Source organism: Bombina bombina, chromosome 5 (genome assembly GCF_027579735.1).
Source record: "Bombina bombina isolate aBomBom1 chromosome 5, aBomBom1.pri, whole genome shotgun sequence".
NCBI lineage: Eukaryota > Metazoa > Chordata > Amphibia > Anura > Bombinatoridae > Bombina > Bombina bombina.
The window spans coordinates 866,909,931-866,934,671 of NC_069503.1; the positions used below are offsets into that span (position 1 = coordinate 866,909,931).

At 38.9% G+C, this 24,741-nt stretch overlaps 1 protein-coding gene across 1 annotated transcript in view; it reads right to left on the bottom strand.

Annotated features, from left to right (window-relative positions):
* Nucleotides 1-13,621: 13,621 nt before the first annotated feature.
* The window catches only part of GAREM1 (GRB2 associated regulator of MAPK1 subtype 1), a 470,758-nt gene continuing 459,638 nt past the window's right edge, over nucleotides 13,622-24,741 (bottom strand). Inside the window, exon 6 of the mRNA XM_053715004.1 lies at nucleotides 13,622-15,476. Within this exon, the coding sequence (XP_053570979.1) occupies nucleotides 14,567-15,476 (910 nt within the window). The 3' untranslated portion in view covers nucleotides 13,622-14,566. The remainder of the gene's footprint in view (nucleotides 15,477-24,741) is intronic.

Consider the following 24,741-nt stretch of genomic DNA (forward strand, 5'->3'; position numbering starts at 1 on the left):
GACTCACTGAGACCCTTGTGATAAGATAGACCCGCAAGGTGGTAGCCTCTCGGGAAAACATTCACATTACAGTACATTTAGAAATAAAGTAAAATGAAACGATCTTACCAGAATCTATGCCGTGGAACAGGAACACAGCCTTTCAAGTGTGACAGATAGTAGCATCGCTTCCGCCATGGACTTGAGAGAAGAAAGCAGGCAGCGGAGCGAAGTTCGACAACGCTGATTGCTTGAGGAGCTGTTAACATGAGTCGAGATGGTTTTGCAGAAAGAATCTCCCTGCATCTCTGGACTCTAACTTTCATCCAAGCCCTCACTGAGAGACTGACAGGACTACTTAAAACTCCTGTCCAATGCCAAAGAGTACTACCCTCCATGAGAGACAAAAAACAAAAATTAAAAATTCTGACACTTCTCTGCCAACCTCCTGGGACGAAAGGCAAAAAATGAATGGGGGATGTGGGGAGTCAAAGGAGTATTTAAGCCTTTGGCTGGGGTGTCTTTGCCTCCTCCTGGTGGCCAGGTTCTTATTTCCCAAAATTAATGAATGCAGCTGTTGACTTTTTCCATTTAAGAAGAAAATCCCACTAGTAATTGGAATAATGTCATGGACTCTCCATGTCATAGGAAAGAAAACAGCACATAAAACCCCCCATAAATAAACAAACATTCACCAATCAGACAGCATCATGTTACAGTGCAGACTATGGGCCTGATATTCAAATTCTCGCTGGCATGGAGAGAAAAAAAAAAGATTGCACAAAATCTATCCATGCTGATAGGTCACAAGTCTTCATATAATGCAGCCCAGATGTCAGTCTTGCTCCATGAAACAGGAGTGACTGGAACAGAGAGGGGCACTATAATAGAAACAATTATTTATTTAGTCTTTATCTGAACAAAACAATCTTCAGGCTGGAGCAGGAGCTCAACTGTAAGAAGCAACTATATAAGAATCAGTATTAAAAAAAAGAGGCTTTAAGTATGGTTCTAGAATGTTTTAACTCTCAAGTGGATGTGGAACTGCTGACTGGAATTTTAGCTACATTTGTTATAACACAATTGTGGTTTTCATATAGTACCTTTAATTGCACCATATGAAAGCTTAGTGCAACCCAGACAATACAAAATATGGAAAAATCACTTAACAGCTAAGCAGTCAATCAGCAAGAGATACCAAACATCCTAAATGATTTTCTAAGAAAAATCAATAGTACAAAGGCCATGTATCCCTAATTGCCACCTGTGCTTGAATGAAAAAGTTAATTTAGGGTTAATAAGATTACGCTTCCTCACAGTATCATTTCTATACAACAAATTGCCAGGAAAGCAACAGTATATAAAATAATTAGCCTGGAGACATCCTGTTCGTTTACTGTTATAGTTTATCATACCTTTGGTTTATTTTTATTTTTAATATTGTCACCTACATCAAAGTTATGACATGAGGCCTAGAAAATTATGTATGAGAATGTATGGCTAAACAAGGGCATCCAAATGTTTTAAACATGGCACCACAACGGACTAGGGAAATTTGATAAAATAATTAAAATATATAAAAGCTTATAGGATTACAATGAGAAATGTTCTAGCATGGGATAAGACTTTATGCAAGTGTCAAAGACCAAGACATACACACATACCTAAAAAACATTTAATTAGTGAAATCACATGTCGGCACATTGTTTTGTGGGGTGGTGTAGAAGAATAGTGTGTTCCACTATACTATCATACAACCATGTGTTGTAGCTAAGCAGTTTGGTTGTCAAGCTGTCCATGGGTATGTGCTACAAAGTATTTCAGTGGTACAAACACAAACTTAGGGGAACTGGGAGCCCAGGTCATAAGTACCCCAAAACAAAGCTATAAAAACATAATTTATGTAAGAACTTACCTGATAAATTCATTTCTTTCATATTAACAAGAGTCCATGAGCTAGTGACGTATGGGATATACATTCCTACCAGGAGGGGCAAAGTTTCCCAAACCTTAAAATGCCTATAAATACACCCCTCACCACACCCACAAATCAGTTTAACGAATAGCCAAGAAGTGGGGTGATAAGAAAAAAAGTGCGAAGCATATAAAATAAGGAATTGGAATAATTGTGCTTTATACAAAAAAATCATAACCACCACAAAAAAGGGTGGGCCTCATGGACTCTTGTTAATATGAAAGAAATGAATTTATCAGGTAAGTTCTTACATAAATTATGTTTTCTTTCATGTAATTAACAAGAGTCCATGAGCTAGTGACGTATGGGATAATGACTACCCAAGATGTGGATCTTTCCACACAAGAGTCACTAGAGAGGGAGGGATAAAATAAAGACAGCCAATTCCTGCTGAAAATAATCCACACCCAAAATAAAGTTTAACAAAAAACATAAGCAGAAGATTCAAACTGAAACCGCTACCTGAAGAACTTTTCTACCAAAAACTGCTTCAGAAGAAGAAAATACATCAAAATGGTAGAATTTAGTAAAAGTATGCAAAGAGGACCAAGTTGCTGCTTTGCAGATCTGGTCAACCGAAGCTTCATTCCTAAACGCCCAGGAAGTAGATACTGACCTAGTAGAATGAGCTGTAATTCTCTGAGGCGGAATTTTACCCGACTCAACATAGGCAAGATGAATTAAAGATTTCAACCAAGATGCCAAAGAAATGGCAGAAGCTTTCTGGCCTTTCCTAGAACCGGAAAAGATAACAAATAGACTAGAAGTCTTACGGAAAGATTTCGTAGCTTCAACATAATATTTCAAAGCTCTAACAACATCCAAAGAATGCAACGATTTCTCCTTAGAATTCTTAGGATTAGGACATAATGAAGGAACCACAATTTCTCTACTAATGTTGTTGGAATTCACAACTTTAGGTAAAAATTCAAAAGAAGTTCGCAACACCGCCTTATCCTGATGAAAAATCAGAAAAGGAGACTCACAAGAAAGAGCAGATAATTCAGAAACTCTTCTAGCAGAAGAGATGGCCAAAAGGAACAAAACTTTCCAAGAAAGTAATTTAATGTCCAATGAATGCATAGGTTCAAACGGAGGAGCTTGAAGAGCTCCCAGAACCAAATTCAAACTCCAAGGAGGAGAAATTGACTTAATGACAGGTTTTATACGAACCAAAGCTTGTACAAAACAATGAATATCAGGAAGAATAGCAATCTTTCTGTGAAAAAGAACAGAAAGAGCGGAGATTTGTCCTTTCAAAGAACTTGCGGACAAACCCTTATCTAAACCATCCTGAAGAAACTGTAAAATTCTCGGTATTCTAAAAGAATGCCAAGAAAAATGATGAGAAAGACACCAAGAAATATAAGTCTTCCAGACTCTATAATATATCTCTCGAGATACAGATTTACGAGCCTGTAACATAGTATTAATCACGGAGTCAGAGAAACCTCTATGACCAAGAATCAAGCGTTCAATCTCCATACCTTTAAATTTAAGGATTTCAGATCCGGATGGAAAAAAGGACCTTGTGACAGAAGGTCTGGTCTTAACGGAAGAGTCCATGGTTGGCAAGATGCCATCCGGACAAGATCCGCATACCAAAACCTGTGAGGCCATGCCGGAGCTATTAGCAGAACAAACGAGCATTCCCTCAGAATCTTGGAGATTACTCTTGGAAGAAGAACTAGAGGCGGAAAGATATAGGCAGGATGATACTTCCAAGGAAGTGATAATGCATCCACTGCCTCCGCCTGAGGATCCCGGGATCTGGACAGATACCTGGGAAGTTTCTTGTTTAGATGAGAGGCCATCAGATCTATCTCTGGGAGCCCCCACATTTGAACAATCTGAAGAAATACCTCTGGGTGAAGAGACCATACGCCCGGATGCAACGTTTGGCGACTGAGATAATCCGCTTCCCAATTGTCTACACCTGGGATATGAACCGCAGAGATTAGACAGGAGCTGGATTCCGCCCAAACCAAAATTCGAGATACTTCTTTCATAGCCAGAGGACTGTGAGTCCCTCCTTGATGATTGATGTATGCCACAGTTGTGACATTGTCTGTCTGAAAACAAATGAACGATTCTCTCTTCAGAAGAGGCCAAAACTGAAGAGCTCTGAAAACTGCACGGAGTTCCAAGATATTGATCGGTAATCTCACCTCCTGAGATTCCCAAACTCCTTGTGCCGTCAGAGATCCCCACACAGCTCCCCAACCTGTGAGACTTGCATCTGTTGAAATTACAGTCCAGGTCGGAAGAACAAAAGAAGCCCCCTGAATTAAACGAAGGTGATCTGTCCACCACGTTAGAGAGTGCCGAACAATCGGTTTTAAAGATATTAATTGATATATCTTCGTGTAATCCCTGCACCATTGGTTCAGCATACAGAGCTGAAGAGGTCGCATGTGAAAACGAGCAAAGGGGATCGCGTCCGATGCAGCAGTCATAAGACCTAGAATTTCCATGCATAAAGCTACCGAAGGGAATGATTGAGACTGAAGGTTTCGACAAGCTGTAATCAATTTTAGACGTCTCTTGTCTGTTAAAGACAGAGTCATGGACACTGAATCTATCTGGAAACCCAGAAAGGTTACCCTTGTTTGAGGAATCAAAGAACTTTTTGGTAAATTGATCCTCCAACCATGATCTTGAAGAAACAACACAAGTCGATTCGTATGAGACTCTGCTAAATGTAAAGACTGAGCAAGTACCAAGATATCGTCCAAATAAGGAAATACCACAATACCCTGTTCTCTGATTACAGACAGAAGGGCACCGAGAATCTTTGTGAAAATTCTTGGAGCTGTAGCAAGGCCAAACGGTAGAGCCACAAATTGGTAATGCTTGTCTAGAAAAGAGAATCTCAGGAACTGATAATGATCTGGATGAATCGGAATATGCAGATATGCATCCTGTAAATCTATTGTGGACATATAATTCCCTTGCTGAACAAAAGGCAATATAGTCCTTACAGTTACCATCTTGAACGTTGGTATCCTTACATAACGATTCAATAATTTTAGATCCAGAACTGGTCTGAAGGAATTCTCCTTCTTTGGTACAATGAAGAGATTTGAATAAAACCCCATCCCCTGTTCCGGAACTGGAACTGGCATAATTACTCCAGCCAACTCTAGATCTGAAACACAATTCAGAAATGCTTGAGCTTTCACTGGATTTACTGGGACATGGGAAAGAAAAAATCTCTTTGCAGGAGGTCTCATCTTGAAACCAATTCTGTACCCTTCTGAAACAATGTTCTGAATCCAAAGATTGTGAACAGAATTGATCCAAATTTCTTTGAAAAAACGTAACCTGCCCCCTACCAGCTGAACTGGAATGAGGGCCGTACCTTCATGTGAACTTAGAAGCAGGCTTTGCCTTTCTAGCAGGCTTGGATTTATTCCAGACTGGAGATGGTTTCCAAACTGAAACTGCTCCTGAGGACGAAGGATCAGGCTTTTGTTCTTTGTTGAAACGAAAGGAACGAAAATGATTGTTAGCCCTGTTTTTACCTTTAGACTTTTTATCCTGTGGTAAAAAAGTTCCTTTCCCACCAGTAACAGTTGAAATAATAGAATCCAACTGAGAACCAAATAATTTGTTTCCCTGGAAAGAAATGGAAAGTAGAGTTGATTTAGAAGCCATATCAGCATTCCAGGTCTTAAGCCATAAAGCTCTTCTGGCTAAGATAGCCAGAGACATAAACCTAACATCAACTCTAATAATATCAAAAATGGCATCACAGATGAAATTATTAGCATGCTGGAGAAGAATAATAATATCATGAGAATCACGATTTGTTACTTGTTGCGCTAGAGTTTCCAACCAAAAAGTTGAAGCTGCAGCAACATCAGCCAATGATATAGCAGGTCTAAGAAGATTACCTGAACATAGATAAGCTTTTCTTAGAAGGATCCTTAAACGAGGTACCATCTGACGTAGGAATGGTAGTACGTTTAGCAAGGGTAGAAATAGCCCCATCAACTTTAGGGATTTTGTCCCAAAATTCTAACCTGTCAGGCGGAACAGGATATAATTGCTTAAAACGTTTAGAAGGAGTAAATGAATTACCCAATTTATCCCATTCCTTGGAAATTACTGCAGAAATAGCATTAGGAACAGGAAAGACTTCTGGAATAACCGCAGGAGCTTTAAAAACCTTATCCAAACGTATAGAATTAGTATCAAGAGGACTAGAATCCTCTATTTCTAAAGCAATTAGTACTTCTTTAAGTAAAGAGCGAATAAATTCCATCTTAAATAAATATGAAGATTTATCAGCATCAATCTCTGAGATAGAATCCTCTGAACCAGAAGAGTCCAAAGAATCAGAATGATGGTGTTCATTTAAAAATTCATCTGTAGAGAGAGAAGATTTAAAAGACTTTTTACGTTTACTAGAAGGAGAAATAACAGACAAAGCCTTCTTTATGGATTCAGAAACAAAATCTCTTATGTTATCAGGAACATTCTGCACCTTAGATGTTGAGGGAACTGCAACAGGCAATGGTACATCACTAAAGGAAATATTATCTGCTTTAACAAGTTTGTCATGACAATTATTACAAACAACAGCTGGAGGAATAGCTACCAAAAGTTTACAGCAGATACACTTAGCTTTGGTAGATCCAGCAGGCAGTGGTTTTCCTGTAGTATCTTCTGGCTCAGATGCAACGTGAGACATCTTGCAATATGTAAGAGAAAAAACAACATATAAAGCAAAATAGACCAAATTCCTTATAAGACAGTTTCAGGAATGGGAAAAAAATGCCAAACATCAAGCTTCTAGCAACCAGAAGCAAATGAAAAATGAGACTGAAATAATGTGGAGACAAAAGCGACGCCCATATTTTTTAGCGCCAAATAAGACGCCCACATTATTTGGCGCCTAAATGCTTTTGGCGCCAAAAATGACGCCACATCCGGAACGCCGACATTTTTGGCGCAAAATAACGTCAAAAATGACGCAACTTCCGGCGACACGTATGACGCCGGAAACGGAAAAGAATTTTTGCGCCAAAAAAGTCCGCGCCAAGAATGACGCAATAAAATGAAGCATTTTCAGCCCCCGCGAGCCTAACAGCCCACAGGGAAAAAAGTCAAATTTTTGAGGTAAGAAAAAATATGATAATTTAATGCATAATCCCAAATATGAAACTGACTGTCTGGAAATAAGGAAAGTTGAACATTCTGAGTCAAGGCAAATAAATGTTTGAATACATATATTTAGAACTTTATAAATAAAGTGCCCAACCATAGCTTAGAGTGTCACAGAAAATAAGACTTACTTACCCCAGGACACTCATCTACATGTTTGTAGAAAGCCAAACCAGTACTGAAACGAGAATCAGTAGAGGAAATGGTAAATATAAGAGTATATCGTCGATCTGAAAAGGGAGGTAAGAGATGAATCTCTACGACCGATAACAGAGAACCTTATGAAATAGACCCCGTAGAAGGAGATCACTGCATTCAATAGGCAATACTCTCTTCACATCCCTCTGACATTCACTGCACGCTGAGAGGAAAACCGGGCTCCAACTTGCTGCGGAGCGCATATCAACGTAGAATCTAGCACAAACTTACTTCACCACCTCCCTTGGAGGCAAAGTTTGTAAAACTGATTTGTGGGTGTGGTGAGGGGTGTATTTATAGGCATTTTAAGGTTTGGGAAACTTTGCCCCTCCTGGTAGGAATGTATATCCCATACGTCACTAGCTCATGGACTCTTGTTAATTACATGAAAGAAATACAGAATTTGCCAGTTAAAAGACATCAATGGCAACATTTTAAGAATATTGAACAGAATATTCTTTGTAATATAGTTTCTTTACTCTGCCCCTCCTTTGGTGACCCCACCTCCCATTACTTTGCCAAACACTTCAAATACACAGCCTCCCGCCACATTAATAATTACAATTTATCATAAATGATAACAACCAAGATCTGCCTACTAACAAACTCAGCTCCTATGTAGATGTTAAATAGGGTGAAGCATGTGCCAGTTTACCATTTTACAGTTTAAGTGATCCTATTTCCTTCATATCAGCAGCCCTCACTTTCTCCTACCAATAGTCAAACAAATATTAAGTATCTCCCTTAAAACTTCACACAAACACCTATTCTTGATCAAACTGCTCCCTTCAACTATTGTCCTGGCTCTGACCTCTAAAGTCCTTGAAAGGATAGTTTACAAATATCTAAATGAAAGCCACAAACAAGTGTAATATAGGGGACCTCAAACTGTGTGTAATAAATATAGCTGTAGGCAGCTCCTTTTCATCAGTCTAGGCAAAACATCATATCACATAAAAAGAAGGCTCCACCAAAGGGGTTTCCTCAGACTACCTAGTAATTGTATCAGTCTGTTTTATAGCCTGTGCCTTAGAAACTGGCTTACTGTATGCTCAGAGCATTTTTATCTTTGGTGAACATTGTATCTGTATCCTGGTGCCTATGCCTATTTTAGTCTATTTGAAACATCCAATATTTGGATATACCAATTGGCAGTAGTCAGTTGGGAGACAGAGAGACATGCACATCTGATTTAGTACAAGGAGGTGTCCTCTATATTACACTGAAATATGTTCTTTTTAATTCTCCAAGTAATACTGTGTGGGGGGGCCTTTATTGCATACATGTGCCTATTATTATGCCTTGGTTATATGCATTCTGTCTTTAATTCAACAATAAACCTGCTGACTTAACCACAAAACTCTGTAATAGTCCTCTCATTCCCCCCTGTGACCTTGCAGCAGTTGGCAATGCAGGTTTCCTATGTTCACCTGCCTTTTTTTGTAGCTAAGTCAGCAGGTTTATTTTGTTTGCTAAATTATGTATTTGGCAAATTTTTACCTAAGACTTACAGTGTGATTTGTCACAGCTCTGTTTTGCATATTAGGATCTGTTATAAGCTTTGAATTACTTCAATTTTAAATAAATACTTTGAAGATAAAGTTTCCTGATGAGCCTTGGGCTTTGTTACCATTGCGCTTTATACTCTTTTCTATGAGGTGGTGTTTATAAAGAGATTGAAGAACAGTATACAGCTTGTGCCTGGGGGTTGATTATAAAGTGTTTCCCCCTTACAGCAGGGTACAGAATGTGTAAGTATACTACCCTGGATGGTGTGGCTGGATAATTAAAAACATACAGCTAGATTACGAATTTGGCGTTATGAGTGAAAAAGCATCGTTATGACCCATAACGCTGCTTTTGCATCAAACCCGCTATTATAAGTCTTGTAGGTATAGGTGTACCGTACACCTTTTAGCCTGTCACGCAACGTCAGTACCGCACTTTTAAAAAAGTCCTTTTAAAATGGGACTCCCATAGAGTTGGTATTACGAGTTTGCCTGGGAGGCCAAAAAGTACACCCTATACTTACAAGATCCATACCGCCATCTAAAGTCAGTAGTTATGAGTTTAATGTTAGAAATCTGTAGCATAAAACTCATAACTAAAGTGTTAAAAAGTAGACTAACACCCATAAACTACCTATTAACCGCTAAACGGAGGCCCTCCCGCATCGCAAACACTATAATCAATTTATTAACCCCTAATCTGCTGTTCCGGACATCGCCGCCACTATTAAAATGTATTAACCCCTATTCCGCCGCTCCTCGACATTGTCGCCACTATAATAAACCTATTAACCCCTAAACCGCTGCCCTCTCGCATCACAAACACTATTTAAATATTATTATTAACCCCTAATCTGCCGTCCACCCACACCGCCGCTATAATAAACCTTTTAACCCCTAAACCACAAGTCCCCCCACAACGAAATATACTTAAATAAACTATTAACCCCTAAACCGAAAGCCCCCCCACAATGAAATATACTAAAATAAACTATTAACCCCTAAACCTAACGACCCCCTAACTTAAATTAAAAAACTTACCTGTCAAATTAAATAAATTATCTTTAAACTGACAATTTAACTACCAATTAAATTAAACTAAACTACACATTAAAAAAATCCTAACGCTACTCTAAAAATTTAAAAAAGTATCTAATTACAAAAAAAAACTAAATTACAAAAACAAACACTAAATTACGAAAAATAACAAATTATCAAAAATAAAAAAGAATTACACCTAATCTAATAGCCCTATCAAAATAAAAAAGCCCCCCCCCCCAAAATAAACAAACCCTAGCCTACAGTAAACTAAAAATGGCCCTTAAAAGGGCCTTTTGTGGGGCATTGCCCCAAATAATTCAGCTTTTTTACCTGTAAATAAAATACAAACACCCCCCCCCAACAGTAAAACCTACCACCACCACAACCAACCCCCTCAAATAAAGTAACTATCTAAAAAAACTAAGCTCCCCATTGCCCTGAAAAGGACATTTGTATGGGCATTGCCCTTAAAAGGACATTTAGCTCTTTTACATGCCTCGACCCTAATCTAAAAATAAACTCACCCAAAAAAACCTTAAATAAACCTATCACTAACCCCCGACGATCCACTTACAGTTATTGAAGGCCGGCTTGAAAGATCCATCCAGCCGGCAAGAAGTCTTCATCCAGACGGCCTCTTCAATCTTCATCCAGCCGGCGAAGTCCTCATCCAGGCTGCAAGAAGTCTTCATCCAGACGGCATCTTCTATCTTCATCCATCCGGTGCGGAGCGGGTCCATCCTGAAGACATCCGGCGCGGAGCTTCCTCTTTATAAAGTCACCGCTGTAAACTTGAACTTCAATGCAAGTGACGTCATCCAAGATGGCGTCCCTTGCATTCCTATTGGCTGAAAGATTTCAATCAGCCAATAGCATTAGAGCTGCTAAAATCCTATTGACTGTTCCAATCAGCCACTAGGATTTGAGCAGCTCTCATCCTATTGGCTGTTCCAATCAGCCAATAGAATTGAGCTCTTATCCTACTGGCTGATTGGAACAGCCAATAGAATGAGGGCTGCTCAAATCCTATTGGCTGATTGGAACAGGCAATAGGATTTTAGCAGCTCTAATCCTATTGGCTGATTGAAATCTTTCAGCCAATAGGAATGCAAGGGACTCAATCTTGGATGACGTCACTTGCATTGAAGTTCCAGTTTACAGCGGCGACCGTATGAAGAGGATGCTCCACGCAGGATTTCTTCATGATGGACCCGCTCCGCACCGGATGGATGAAGATAGAAGATGCCGTCTGGATGAAGACTTCTTGCAGCCTGGATGAGGACTGAGTATGTATTTAATTTTAAGGTATTATTTAGTTAATAATTGTAACTTTAGTTTAGCTCTATTTTAATTATGTTAAAGTTAGGGGGTTAGGGTTAGGTTTAGGGGTTAATATATTTTAATTTAGCTTGTTGCGATGAGGGGGGACTGGCGGTTTAGGGGTTAATAGGTTTATTTAGTTAATAATTGTAAATTTAATTTAGCTATATTTTTATTATGTTAGTTAGTGGGTGTTAGGGTTAGGCTTGGGTTACGTTAGGGTTTAATGGATTTATTTAGTGGTAGTGATGTAGGAGGCCAGAGGTTTAGGGGTTAATAACTTTAGTATAGTGGCAGCGACATCGGGATAGGCAGATTAGGGGTTAATAGTTTTTTTTTTTTTTTTTTTTTTGGAATTTCATTTTTTTTTTTTTATTTATAATAATTTTTTATTGAGCATCATAAAATTATACACAGAAAGTTTTCATAAGATTACAAAGAGATTGGATAAATACAAAGTAACATTAAAAACTGTTATAAAACGGGTTAATGTTATATGTTAGAATGGTAAAGTCAAAGACTCCCAGGGTATACATGCCCCGGGGTCCACACGATAGTCCCATAAGTGTTAGCTGTTGCTCAATTTAATTTTATTGTTCTCATAGATAGTGTCCATTGTATTATAGTCAAAATTTACATATAACAGTTGTCAAAAGAATGCGTTCTCTTCATTAACTAACTTATGATATAATTATATGCTTCTATTCTCTTACATATAAAGATGCATGCAAGGTTGACAATCCTGCACCTTGCTCAAAAAGAAAAGAAAAAGAAAAACAGTGCACGATCCGAAATACAGCGTGTATTGGTATATTAAGGTTTAGACATCTAGACACTCCGGGGCAGACCCCGGTCCATAACCTCTTCCTACCCTCTAACAAGTTCAGCGAGTACGTGACCCTGTGTTCCCCCAGTAGTGTGGCTCCTAGGTGACCCCAGCAGTGTGGTGTGCAGAGCTCCTAGACAACCACATTGTCATCATTGTTTCATGTACATCAAGCTGTCCTGTCAAGTAGTAATGGTATCTTTCAAGTTGCAATGTTGTGTTCACCCTGGCTCTCCACTCTGTCAATGTGGGTGTAGCAGTTGATTTCCAGTGAAGGGGGACAAGCACCTTAGCACAAGACAGCAACAGCATAAGCAATGGTTTTTGGGCCTGAGTATGAAATTTAAATGGAAAATGGAACAACAGTGTGTCTGGGGTTTTAGGAACTGTCAATTCAGTTATCAGATTTATTTCCTTCCAGACCTCCCCCCAAAAACAATCTAGGAGTGGGCAGTCCCACCAGACATGTACCAGGGTGCCCTCAGGGGTTAATAGTTTTATGTATGTGGAGGCGATGTTGGAGGCGGCAGATTAGGGGTTAATAACTGTATGTAGGTGGTGGAGATGTTGGGGGCGGCAGATTAGGGGTTAATAACTGTATGTAGGTGGTGGCGATGTCAGGGGCAACAGATTAGGGGTGTTTAGACTCAGGGTTTATGTTAGGGTGTTAGGTTTAAACATTATTTTCTTTTTCCCCATAGACATCAATGGGGCTGCTTTACGGAGCTTTTGTTTCCGTGATCACAGGTGTTGTTTTTTTTTTGTCCGGCTCTCCCCATTGATGAATATGGGGAAATCGTGCACGAGCACGTCAAAAGCAGTGCTTTTTTCGGTGTGGTATGGAGCTCAACGCCACCATATCACCCGCACAAACCTGCTTTTTCAAAACCTGTAATACCAGCGTTATAGGGAGGTGAAATAACGCCGCTTTTGTGTCGGTCATTAAAATCCCAATAGCGCTCAAAATTCGTAATCTAGCTGTTTGTTCACTATTTCATATACTTTTTTCTTTCTGATGTGGCAACAAAAGGTGAGGCAAATTATCATTTGCAAAATCTATCAGCTGAGTTTCAGTATTATCTGTATGAAGTTGGTAGCAAAATTTGTCTCTCTGCACCAGATTTATCCTCTTTATTGCCCAGTTGTATCAAAAAACATACATGGGTGTGGCTCTGCTGCAAACTGTCCCTGGAATTTTTTTTTTCTTCAAATATTGGCAGTTATACTTTCAGGTTTGTTCCCTTGGAGATACATTTGATGTAGAACTTCTGATACAAAACAGCTATGTTTGCATGAGTAAGTCTTCATTCCGCACGCGGCTATTTGAAGACTTAAATCATGCAACATGGAAGTGCATACACAAGTACATTACACTGACAAACTTCCGTACAACGTCCATCCCATTCGGTGAACCCCAGGGTAAAAGGATCGTTTTTAAAATGCATTATAGTCATTTTGAGGATTCTGTATTCCTTCAAAGGACTCTCTTCATTTGGTTTCTATAGAAATCCTCTTTCATCAACTTGTTTAAATCAAAACATTAGGCTAAAGACGAAGTTGCAAGTCAGATCGCAACTGTACTTAATGAAAACACATACACAAATGTAATGAGTGAAAATAAGTTTATATATATTATACATATTTATATATACATGGAAACATATATATAGTCTATGAATATCTATTTTTTACCACAGTATGAGTTACTATGTCTCAAGATAGTGGTATTTGTTCTGGATGTTGATTCATATTATGTTAATTCATAAAAATAGCACTTAAAAGAAACTTTGTATCAAACCAGCACTTCATTGATAGAATTCAACCTTCCTAAAATGAACAGACTAGAATGAAATCTGCCTCTTGAGGGTTACTGAATTACTCCACAACATGAAGTCTAATTCTATGAGAAAGCTTCTTATTACTTATTAAAATACCAGGATTAGGTTATATATTGGGGGCTTCTTTATTTTTTCATGAATGACCAATACTTTGTAGCCACATGAGGATATAACTATACATGTACTATTATGTACTTAAAAGGACAAAAAGGTGTAAAATATTGCTCTAAACATTTCATCATGAAAATTTGGTGAACAAAATGAGATAAAAACTACGTTTGATTAAAAAGATGTCACACAATGGTGAAAAAGAGGCAATTTCTTCAGTTAAATTAAGATAACTACAAAATAACCACATTACTTTGTAAAACAAGTTACAAACGTTGCATGTGTTTTTTTTTAAAGAAGCTTATTAAACATGAATTCCCTTTTACATAAATATTTTGCAAAGTAGTTTGTAGCAGCTGCTCAGTTTTCAGTGATGCCCAAGGCCCACTGAGTATTCTTATGAATTTTAGATTTACATACGGTACTATGTGATCTCTCTATAACAAGTACCTTACACTGCATAGTAATTATTTAATCATAAGTATGACTATATACAGCCAATATTTTTTTTTCGTAGTGCAAAAACATTTCCAGATTGTACTAGTCTTAGCACTTCTGGCAAGTGCCATATAGCTTTGTTCAGTACCTTGAAACACTTTTATTACTACATTTTGGGTCTCCATCCATTTATAAATTGCATTATTTTTTTAACCTGCAGTTTGCTTAATTTAAAGTCCTCTGAAAGCATCTCTTCTGTGAGCTGAACAAGTAAATTGCCATCAATCTTTTCAGAAACAAAAAAGGACACAATGTCTTCTGACAAACCAATGAACCGAAGAGATTTTGACACTTCTTCGATGGATAGTCCTGAAAGATCAGAGGGCGGTTGCCAAGGTGAACCATCACCACAAGATCTTGGAGCTAGTTGCATGTGAAGAGGTGAGGAAAATGGGTAAGAGATAGAGAAAATGTCCTGCATGCCCTTTTTAGCAAAATAATTGTCCTCTGAAATGTCTGGAGAACACATCTGTGATTCTTCCTCAGCTCCATCAATTTTCATGGATAGAGACATTGGTTCTAAAACAGAGTTTCCTTCAGTTGATTTTGGGGCACGTGGTGGTAAGGCAGGGCATGACAGACTTTGTTTTGTGCTATTGTCAGCTAAAATTCTTTCAGTGGAACTCTCTGAAGAGTAACTTGCAGACTTTGTGCAGCCAGCATTATGGACATCAAACTCAGCTGGCATTACCTGTGTACAACCTACCAAAGAATCACAACCACTAAAGTCAAAAGGAGTTGGGAAATTTTTCTTTGGCGTGCCTGGTGTCTTTTGCCGGGGATAGCTGTAATAACTTCGGCACTGATCCATCGGCAAATCATTCACGTTAATACCTTCTGCTCCACCACAATACCGGTTTGGCCAGGATAGTCGGGAGGAAAGAGCATCTGATGATGGACTACCACAGGGCAATTTGCTTTCAAGCTCACTTGCTTCATTTTTTATCCAGTTGCATGGGTAGCAGGAAACTTGAGCAGTTTCTTGAGAACTGGTCACTTCACTTTCTGTGATCCCACTGAAAAGAATAATTAACAATATTAAAACAGGTAAATAAACAAGCCACAATATACCAATCTTACCATTGAATCACTAAATGATTTATATACACCAAGATAAACATAGTAGAAATAAAAATATGCCACGAAAATCCACCTTTGACAAGCTTGATTTCAAAATTAAACATTTATGTTCAAATATTGTGATCCAGGGTCTAATTTAAGGGAAACTTCTAATATATGTTAATATCAGAAAGGAATTGTTCAATAATATTTTTACTGGCATTAAATGATGGATTTTCTGTGAGATTATATTAACTTTTTTTAACACTACATACAGTAATAAAACACATTGCAACTGATATTTTTGTAAGCCTCAAGAACTATTCACACAAACAGCAAATTAACTGCACATTTGTACTTTGAATTTTATTAAAATAGGCCTTATCTAGGATTGTTTCACACTGAATGACGTCATTAATTATGTCAACTGTTGCATTAAAATAAACAATGTTCTCTTATTAGAAACTATATTACAGTGTTTTGTTTCAAGAAAAATGAATGGGTCCTGTATGTTTATGCTGTATTGTATGGAATGTCTAGTGATATAAATAATAAACTTAGGAAGCATTAAGAGGAAGGCCATTTTGTAAACTGTAAAAAACAAAATAGACCAAACAAGAGTAGCAACAACCTCGTGTTAAATTCTATAACTCACTACACAAAACCTTAATAGTGATACAAGTTTTATTGTTAATGTAACACTCAATCAATAAGAATAAGATTTTATTTCACCATATTATGTTACTCTGAAGATGTGCAGCCCCTATACACAGAAAACTAGTTAGGACCCATTTAAAACTTGTGAGCAAATGAGCAGACAGTTTGACTTTGTAGCTCAGGGGGGGCTAGTTGGAATTGAAACCTGTGTCCTTTGACAATGGTGCCGGCAGGGCTGTAGCCTTGCTTACTAGGCTATAAAGCTGTTTTTTGTATATGAAATATGCCTGTACCTTGACCCCTCAATTTCCTAACTGATGAACAAGGTGCATAGCATTACTAATAAATACATTATGCTAAGCAGCAGCAAACTATGGTCAGTGGTTACAGAGCTGTATAGTGTCTGTTTACATTGCTGTTTTGTTCCTGTTCTTGGTATTTTGACTGTTAGCTTTGACCCTGGACCTTGAATCTCTGCCACCTGCCCTGGCCTTGTGCCCTGTGATCTCAAATGTTGCCTTCCATCCTGATACATTGTATTTGTCATACCTTCTTGTGTTTAATGTTTTGTAAAATAAATTAAACTTGAAATCATATCCTATAATATAAAAGGCCAAGTGTGTTTGTCCGAAGCCGTCTTATGCAGTAGAGACAACACAGGACAAAAACACCTAGCTTTACCGTGTCCGGACATGGGCGGGGGCGTGGCCGGGCACGGTCGGCGCAAGAGAGAGGGGAGAGAGATAGAGAGGGGAGAGACAAAAAGAGATGGGAAAGTGCTAAAGAGAGTGGAAGAGAGAACAAGAGAGGGGAAAGAGCAAAAGAGAGGAGGGAGAGAGAGCAAAGTAGAGGGGAAAGAGCAAAAGAGAGGGGAAAGAGCAAAAGAGAGGGGACAGAGCAAAAGAGAGGGGAAAGAGCAAAAGAGAGGGGAAAGAGCAAAAGAGAGGGTAAAGAGCAAAAGAGAGGGGAAAGAGCAAAAGAGAGAGGAAAGAGCAAAAGAGAGGGGAAAGAGCAAAAGAGAGGGGAAAGAGCAAAAGAGAGGGGAAAGAGCAAAAGAGAGGAGAAAGAGCAAAAGAGAGGAAAGAGAGAGAAAAAGAGAGGGAAGAGAGAGAAAAAGAGAGGGAAGAGAGAGAAAAATAGAGGGAAGAGAGAAAATAAGAGGGGGAAAGAGAGAGAGCAAAAGAGAAGTGGGAGAGAGAGAGCAAGAGAGAGGTGGGAGAGAGAGAGCAAAATAAGTGAGGGGGAAAGGGGGGAGATGGGAAGAGAGGGGGAAAGAGCACAAAAGAGAGGGGGAGAGAGAGCGCAAAAAGAGAGGGTTGAAGAAAGAGAGAGTGCAAAAGAGAGGGGGGAGAGAGTGCAAAAGAGAGGGGGGAGAGAGAAAGCCCAAAAGAGAGGGGGGAGAGAGAGAGCGCGCAAAAGAGAGGGGGGAGGGAGAGAGAGCGCAAAAGAGAGGAGGGTGAGAGACAACGCAAAAGAGAGGAGGGAGAGAGAGTGCGCAAAAGAGATGAGGGAGAGAGAGAGCGCAAAAAAGAGGAGGGAGAGAGCAAAAGAGAGGGAGGAGAGAAAACAAAAGAGAGGGTGGAGAAAGGGAGCAAAAGAGAGGGGAAAGGGCAAAAGAAAGGATAGAAAGAGCAAAAGAGAGGGGGGAGAGCAAAAGAGAGGGGGGAGAGAGAGCAAGAGAGGTGGAGCACGAGAGAGCGCAAAAGAGAGGGGGAGAGAGCACAAAAGAGAGGGGGGAGAGAGAGCAAAAGAGAGGGGGAGAGAGAGCGCAAAAGAGAGGGGGAGGGAGAGAGAGCAAGGGGTGGGACCGCTGTACTGCAAAAAATGGCCCGTGTAAACAGGCTTTAGGACTAGTCTACTAAAAATGTTCAAATCTTGGTTCATGTCCTTAAGCAGCATTCACCAACACTCTCTGGTCCAGATGGGTATAAGACTACACTTTCTGCCACTAACCACTTAGGTAAAAGACAAGATGAGAAAAGCTTTGTGAGTGCTACAAATGAACATTAGTCAATATATGGAATATTTTGTGAGCATTAATTCATATCCTGTTATCTCAATTCCACCTAGTGTCTCTAACCAACAAATTAAAATCAAGGATAGGGCAGCAAAAATGAAATAGAGCACAGACAGTTATTGAAGAATAAAAAGTATTATTTTGCATCTGAAACAGGAAAAGGACTTGTATTGCCAAACTTGGCCTCAGCATGAGAAATGTATACTGCGGTTTATTATTTGAAAAAAGGAAAGAAAAAAAAAATCTGTTTGAGAAACTGCCCTCCATTATTTTTTTCTTATTGGTTTAGGTCAGGACAAAATGGGGAATGATGGAAGAACTAATGTATATCAATGGAAAACCAGAAATGTTAATGGAAAGATGATATGCTACTTTTTGTTAATGCAGCAGTTAGTGGAATTGCTGAGTTACAGTGTATTTAGTAAAGATTCAAGAGACATTCTTCCATAGATGGCTTAAAAAGCATTGATAATTAAAACTTCAAGGACCAGAGGTAAATTTCTTGGAAGAACTAAACACTGTTCAAATATGTGCTAGAATCATTGATCCTGGGTCCCATAATTATAGTAATAGCCATTAAAGCCAAAACGTGATTCACACTAGGAGTTGAAAGATTTATGCAGTTTGCATGAAAAATTTCAAGCACATGATATTATGAAGTTATGAAGTCCTTAGGTACCTTACTTTGCTGAAGATATCCAGAAAAGACACTCCAACCATAACACAGAAACGCAGACACTGTGCAGGTCTGTCAGTGCCTGTAAACCAATGGATAAGATTTTCCACACCATTTAACCTAGAGTTTCTCAGTCATCAAGCTATCACATACAAAGAATACATTGCAGGATGAAAATAGCAGAACTTGAAGTGCAACTTTTGAATGCAGAGAGTTTGTCCAAACTTTTTGATTAGGGATTGAACCAGTGATGTGTTAAGCAGCAGGGCATATATGCCTCTGTCTCTATCTGTCTATCTGTTGTATGAATGAGTGGAACAAATACATCAGAGAAAATGTCATTATGTAAAGAAAGTGGCTACTGCATAAGGTCTCTAGAAAAAGAAAAATAACTGCCATCTCTCCTGAGATCAATGTTCTTTGAGAACATTAGAATTATAACAGGAATCCGTACAGACTATGATAGAAAATACCACTGCACAATTATCTGAACTGACTTTTATTGCTGTATTTTGTAGTTAGTTTTGAAGAAAAATCCATATGGACTTTTTCCATATATCTGTAACAATACATTGTTTAATAACCTGAAGCCCTATATGAATATTGTTGTTCTTATGGCAGAGTGCTGCAGAGTAAGGTGAAGTGTAACCATTATGAGGACATACAAGTCAATCCTGGCAGGCATGTTCCTCAGAGAGCCACTACAAGAAGGATATGAAAATACAGATATACAGTACTTTAATAGATTTGTAATGAAAATCATCACAATTTTGGCCAGTGTTCTTGGCACAATGGAAAGCCCATAGGGAATGCAAACAAAATGGTTCCCTCCCAAGAAAAGACTGAAATACGGTTGATAAACAGTGCAACTGAAAAATGTAGCCTAGAAAACTAAAGCTATTATAATGTTTGAAGGATTACATTGTTAGAAAATGTAATTATTTTTGTTTTACTTGTGTCTGAATATTTATTTAAAGACAGTGGGTATAAGAGAGGCTGCTATAAACCCTCTTTTTTTGCAAATTAGAAACAGACTGGAATAGAGCCCAGTACTGAACTACTGAGGTTGAATATGTTTATGGGTTTGGCTAATGAAGTTACATACAAAACCAGGAACAGAACCAAAGTGAGTAAATTATTAAAACAACAAATTAAAGATAAGCCTCACTTTCCTTATGAGTACTTGGATAACAGATTTAAGGTCCTAATCAAATAGCATATTAGCTTCAATGTGTAAATACTCTTAACATTGTTTTACCATTAATCTGTAAAGAGTCAGCTGTAGTCAGATACAAACAGTAAGAAAGACAGTGATGGTAATGCCTGTCATAAGGGCTCTGTAAGCTTTAATAAAAGGCGATTAACTGTTCTGTAGGCCTGCTGCGTCTCTGTGAGTAGTATATAATATGCTGTTCTGTAGGTCTGCTGCGTCTCTGTGAGTAGTATATAATATGCTGTTCTGTAGGTCTGCTGCGTCTCTGTGAGTAGTATATAATATGCTGTTCTGTAGGCATGCTGTGTCTCTGTGAGTAGTATATAATATGCTGTTCTGTAGGCATGCTGCATCTCTGTGAGTAGTATATAATATGCTGTTCTGTAGGCATGCTGCGTCTCTGTGAGTAGTATATAATATGCTGTTCTGTAGGCATGCTGCGTCTCTGGGAGTAGTATATAATATGCTGTTCTGTAGGCATGCTGCGTCTCTGTGAGTAGTATATAATATGCTGTTCTGTAGGCATGCTGTGTCTCTGTGAGTAGTATATAATATGCTGTTCTGTAGGCATGCTGCGTCTCTGTGAGTAGTATATAATATGCTGTTCTGTAGGCATGCTGCGTCTCTGTGAGTAGTATATAATATGCTGTTCTGTAGGCATGCTGCGTCTCTGTGAGTAGTATATAATATGCTGTTCTGTAGGCATGCTGCGTCTCTGTGAGTAGTATATAATATGCTGTTCTGTAGGCATGCTGCGTCTCTGTGAGTAGTATATAATATGCTGTTCTGTAGGCATGCTGCATCTCTGTGAGTAGTATATAATATGCTGTTCTGTAGGCATGCTGCGTCTCTGTGAGTAGTATATAATATGCTGTTCTGTAGGCATGCTGCGTCTCTGTGAGTAGTATATAATATGCTGTTCTGTAGGCATGCTGCGTCTCTGTGAGTAGTATATAATATGCTGTTCTGTAGGCCTGCTGCGTCTCTGTGAGTAGTATATAATATGCTGTTCTGTAGGCATGCTGCATCTCTGTGAGTAGTATATAATATGCTGTTCTGTAGGCCTGCTGCATCTCTGTGAGTAGTATATAATATGCTGTTCTGTAGGCCTGCTGCGTCTCTGTGAGTAGTATATAATATGCTGTTCTGTAGGCATGCTGCGTCTCTGTGAGTAGTATATAATATGCTGTTCTGTAGGCCTGCTGCGTCTCTGTCAGTAGTATATAATATGCTGTTCTGTAGGCATGCTGCGTCTCTGTGAGTAGTATATAATATGCTGTTCTGTAGGCCTGCTGCGTCTCTGTGAGTAGTATATAATATGCTGTTCTGTAGGCATGCTGCGTCTCTGTGAGTAGTATATAATATGCTGTTCTGTAGGCATGCTGCGTCTCTGTGAGTAGTATATAATATGCTGTTCTGTAGGCATGCTGCGTCTCTGTGAGTAGTATATAATATGCTGTTCTGTAGGCCTGCTGCGTCTCTGTGAGTAGTATATAATATGCTGTTCTGTAGGCCTGCTGCGTCTCTGTGAGTAGTATATAATATGCTGTTCTGTAGGCCTGCTGCGTCTCTGTGAGTAGTATATAATATGCTGTTCTGTAGGCCTGCTGCGTCTCTGTGAGTAGTATATAATATGCTGTTCTGTAGGCATGCTGCGTCTCTGTGAGTAGTATATAATATGCTGTTCTGTAGGCATGCTGCGTCTCTGTGAGTAGTTTATAATATGCTGTTCTGTAGGCATGCTGCGTCTCTGTGAGTAGTATATAATATGCTGTTCTGTAGGCATGCTGCGTCTCTGTGAGTAGTATATAATATGCTGTTCTGTAGGCATGCTGCGTCTCTGTGAGTAGTATATAATATGCTGTTCTGTAGGCATGCTGCGTCTCTGTGAGTAGTATATAATATGCTGTTCTGTAGGCATGCTGCGTCTCTGTGAGTAGTATATAATATGCTGTTCTGTAGGCATGCTGCATCTCTGTGAGTAGTATATAATATGCTGTTCTGTAGGCATGCTGCGTCTCTGTGAGTAGTATATAATATGCTGTTCTGTAGGCATGCTGCGTCTCTGTGAGTAGTATATAATATGCTGTTCTGTAGGCCTGCTACGTCTCTGTGAGTAGTATATAATATGCTGTTCTGTAGGCCTGCTGCGTCTCTGTGAGTAGTATATAATATGCTGTTCTGTAAGCATGCTGCGTCTCTGTGAGTAGTATATAATATGCTGTTCTGTAGGCATGCTGCGTCTCTGTGAGTAGTATATAATATGCTGTTCTGTAGGCATGCTGCATCTCTGTGAGTAGTATATAATATGCTGTTCTGTAGGCATGCTGCGTCTCTGTGAGTAGTATATAATATGCTGTTCTGTAGGCCTGCTGCGTCTCTGTGAGTAGTATATAATATGCTGTTCTGTAGGCCTGCTGCGTCTCTGTGAGTAGTATATAATATGCTGTTCTGTAGGCCTGCTGCGTCTCTGTGAGTAGTATATAATATGCTGTTCTGTAGGCCTGCTGCGTCTCTGTGAGTAGTATATAATATGCTGTTCTGTAAGCATGCTGCGTCTCTGTGAGTAGTATATAATATGCTGTTCTGTAGGCATGCTGCGTCTCTGTGAGTAGTATATAATATGCTGTTCTGTAGGCATGCTGCATATCTATGAGTAGTATATAATATGCTGTTCTGTAGGCATGCTGCGTCTCTGTGAGTAGTATATAATATGCTGATCTGTAGGCATGCTGCGTCTCTGTGAGTAGTATATAATATGCTGTTCTGTAGGCATGCTGCATCTCTGTGAGTAGTATATAATATGCTGATCTGTAGGCATGCTGCGTCTCTGTGAGTAGTATATAATATGCTGTTCTGTAGGTCTGCTGCGTCTCTGTGAGTAGTATATAATATGCTGTTCTGTAGGCCTGCTGCGTCTCTGTGAGTAGTATATAATATGCTGTTCTGTAGGCATGCTGCGTCTCTGTGAGTAGTATATAATATGCTGTTCTGTAGGCCTGCTGTGTCTCTGTGAGTAGTATATAATATGCTGTTCTGTAGGCATGCTGTGTCTCTGTGAGTAGTATATAATATGCTGTTCTGTAGGCATGCTGCGTCTCTGTGAGTAGTATATAATATGCTGTTCTGTAGGCATGCTGCATCTCTGTGAGTAGTATATAATATGCTGATCTGTAGGCATGCTGCGTCTCTGTGAGTAGTATATAATATGCTGTTCTGTAGGTCTGCTGCGTCTCTGTGAGTAGTATATAATATGCTGTTCTGTAGGCCTGCTGCGTCTCTGTGAGTAGTATATAATATGCTGTTCTGTAGGCATGCTGCGTCTCTGTGAGTAGTATATAATATGCTGTTCTGTAGGCCTGCTGTGTCTCTGTGAGTAGTATATAATATGCTGTTCTGTAGGCATGCTGTGTCTCTGTGAGTAGTATATAATATGCTGTTCTGTAGGCATGCTGCGTCTCTGTGAGTAGTATATAATATGCTGATCTGTAGGCATGCTGCGTCTCTGTGAGTAGTATATAATATGCTGTTCTGTAGGCATGCTGCATCTCTGTGAGTAGTATATAATATGCTGATCTGTAGGCATGCTGCGTCTCTGTGAGTAGTATATAATATGCTGTTCTGTAGGTCTGCTGCGTCTCTGTGAGTAGTATATAATATGCTGTTCTGTAGGCCTGCTGCGTCTCTGTGAGTAGTATATAATATGCTGTTCTGTAGGCATGCTGCGTCTCTGTGAGTAGTATATAATATGCTGTTCTGTAGGCCTGCTGTGTCTCTGTGAGTAGTATATAATATGCTGTTCTGTAGGCATGCTGCGTCTCTGTGAGTAGTATATAATATGCTGTTCTGTAGGCATGCTGCGTCTCTGTGAGTAGTATATAATATGCTGTTCTGGGTGAGGCTTCCAAGGTTTCATTTATAAAACTTTCCAAAGCAGAAAGTGTTGCTCCATGCCTGCATTAAACAAACCTCAAGACACCAACATGACACTTCAATAAGATAAGTATCTGTGGTCAAAAAGGATGTTCTGACCTACTCAAAGCTATATACGTGCCCACCTCACCCAATGGAAACTGAAAAATTCTAACTTTTTTGAGCTGGCTCCTAGCTTTGAAAAAATATACTCAAACCCTAAAAACATTACTGCAAATGAGCAGCACTACCCATGTAATGATCGTTTACATTTGTATTTTACTTGTACATTTTAAATGAGTGATGCTATTCATGCACTGTACAGCATGTTGTTTACAATAACATTTTCATAAATGTAACTATAATCATAAACATTTATTACTGAATAATACACTCTTCTTATTTTAAGTAGATTGAGAATGAAATAGACATAAAACAGTTTTTGGATTAACATAAAACTTACATGCATTGCAAAGAATATGCAAAAATAAAGAATATGTACACCTAGGTTTTCTCTGTGAATCCTGTCACATGACCATCCCAGAGAAACCCTCTACAAGGAATGTGTAAAACAGTGATTTTTCTGCTGGCCTCTGCTGGTGCAATGTAGAAGAGTGTGTTTTGTAAACACACAAACAATAATTTTTTTTAACCAATAGCACTTTTTATGAGAAGTGGTTTAAAGCAATACATCTCAATAAAATACTGTATCCAAATTAAAGAAAAAAATAGTAATCATAAATATTA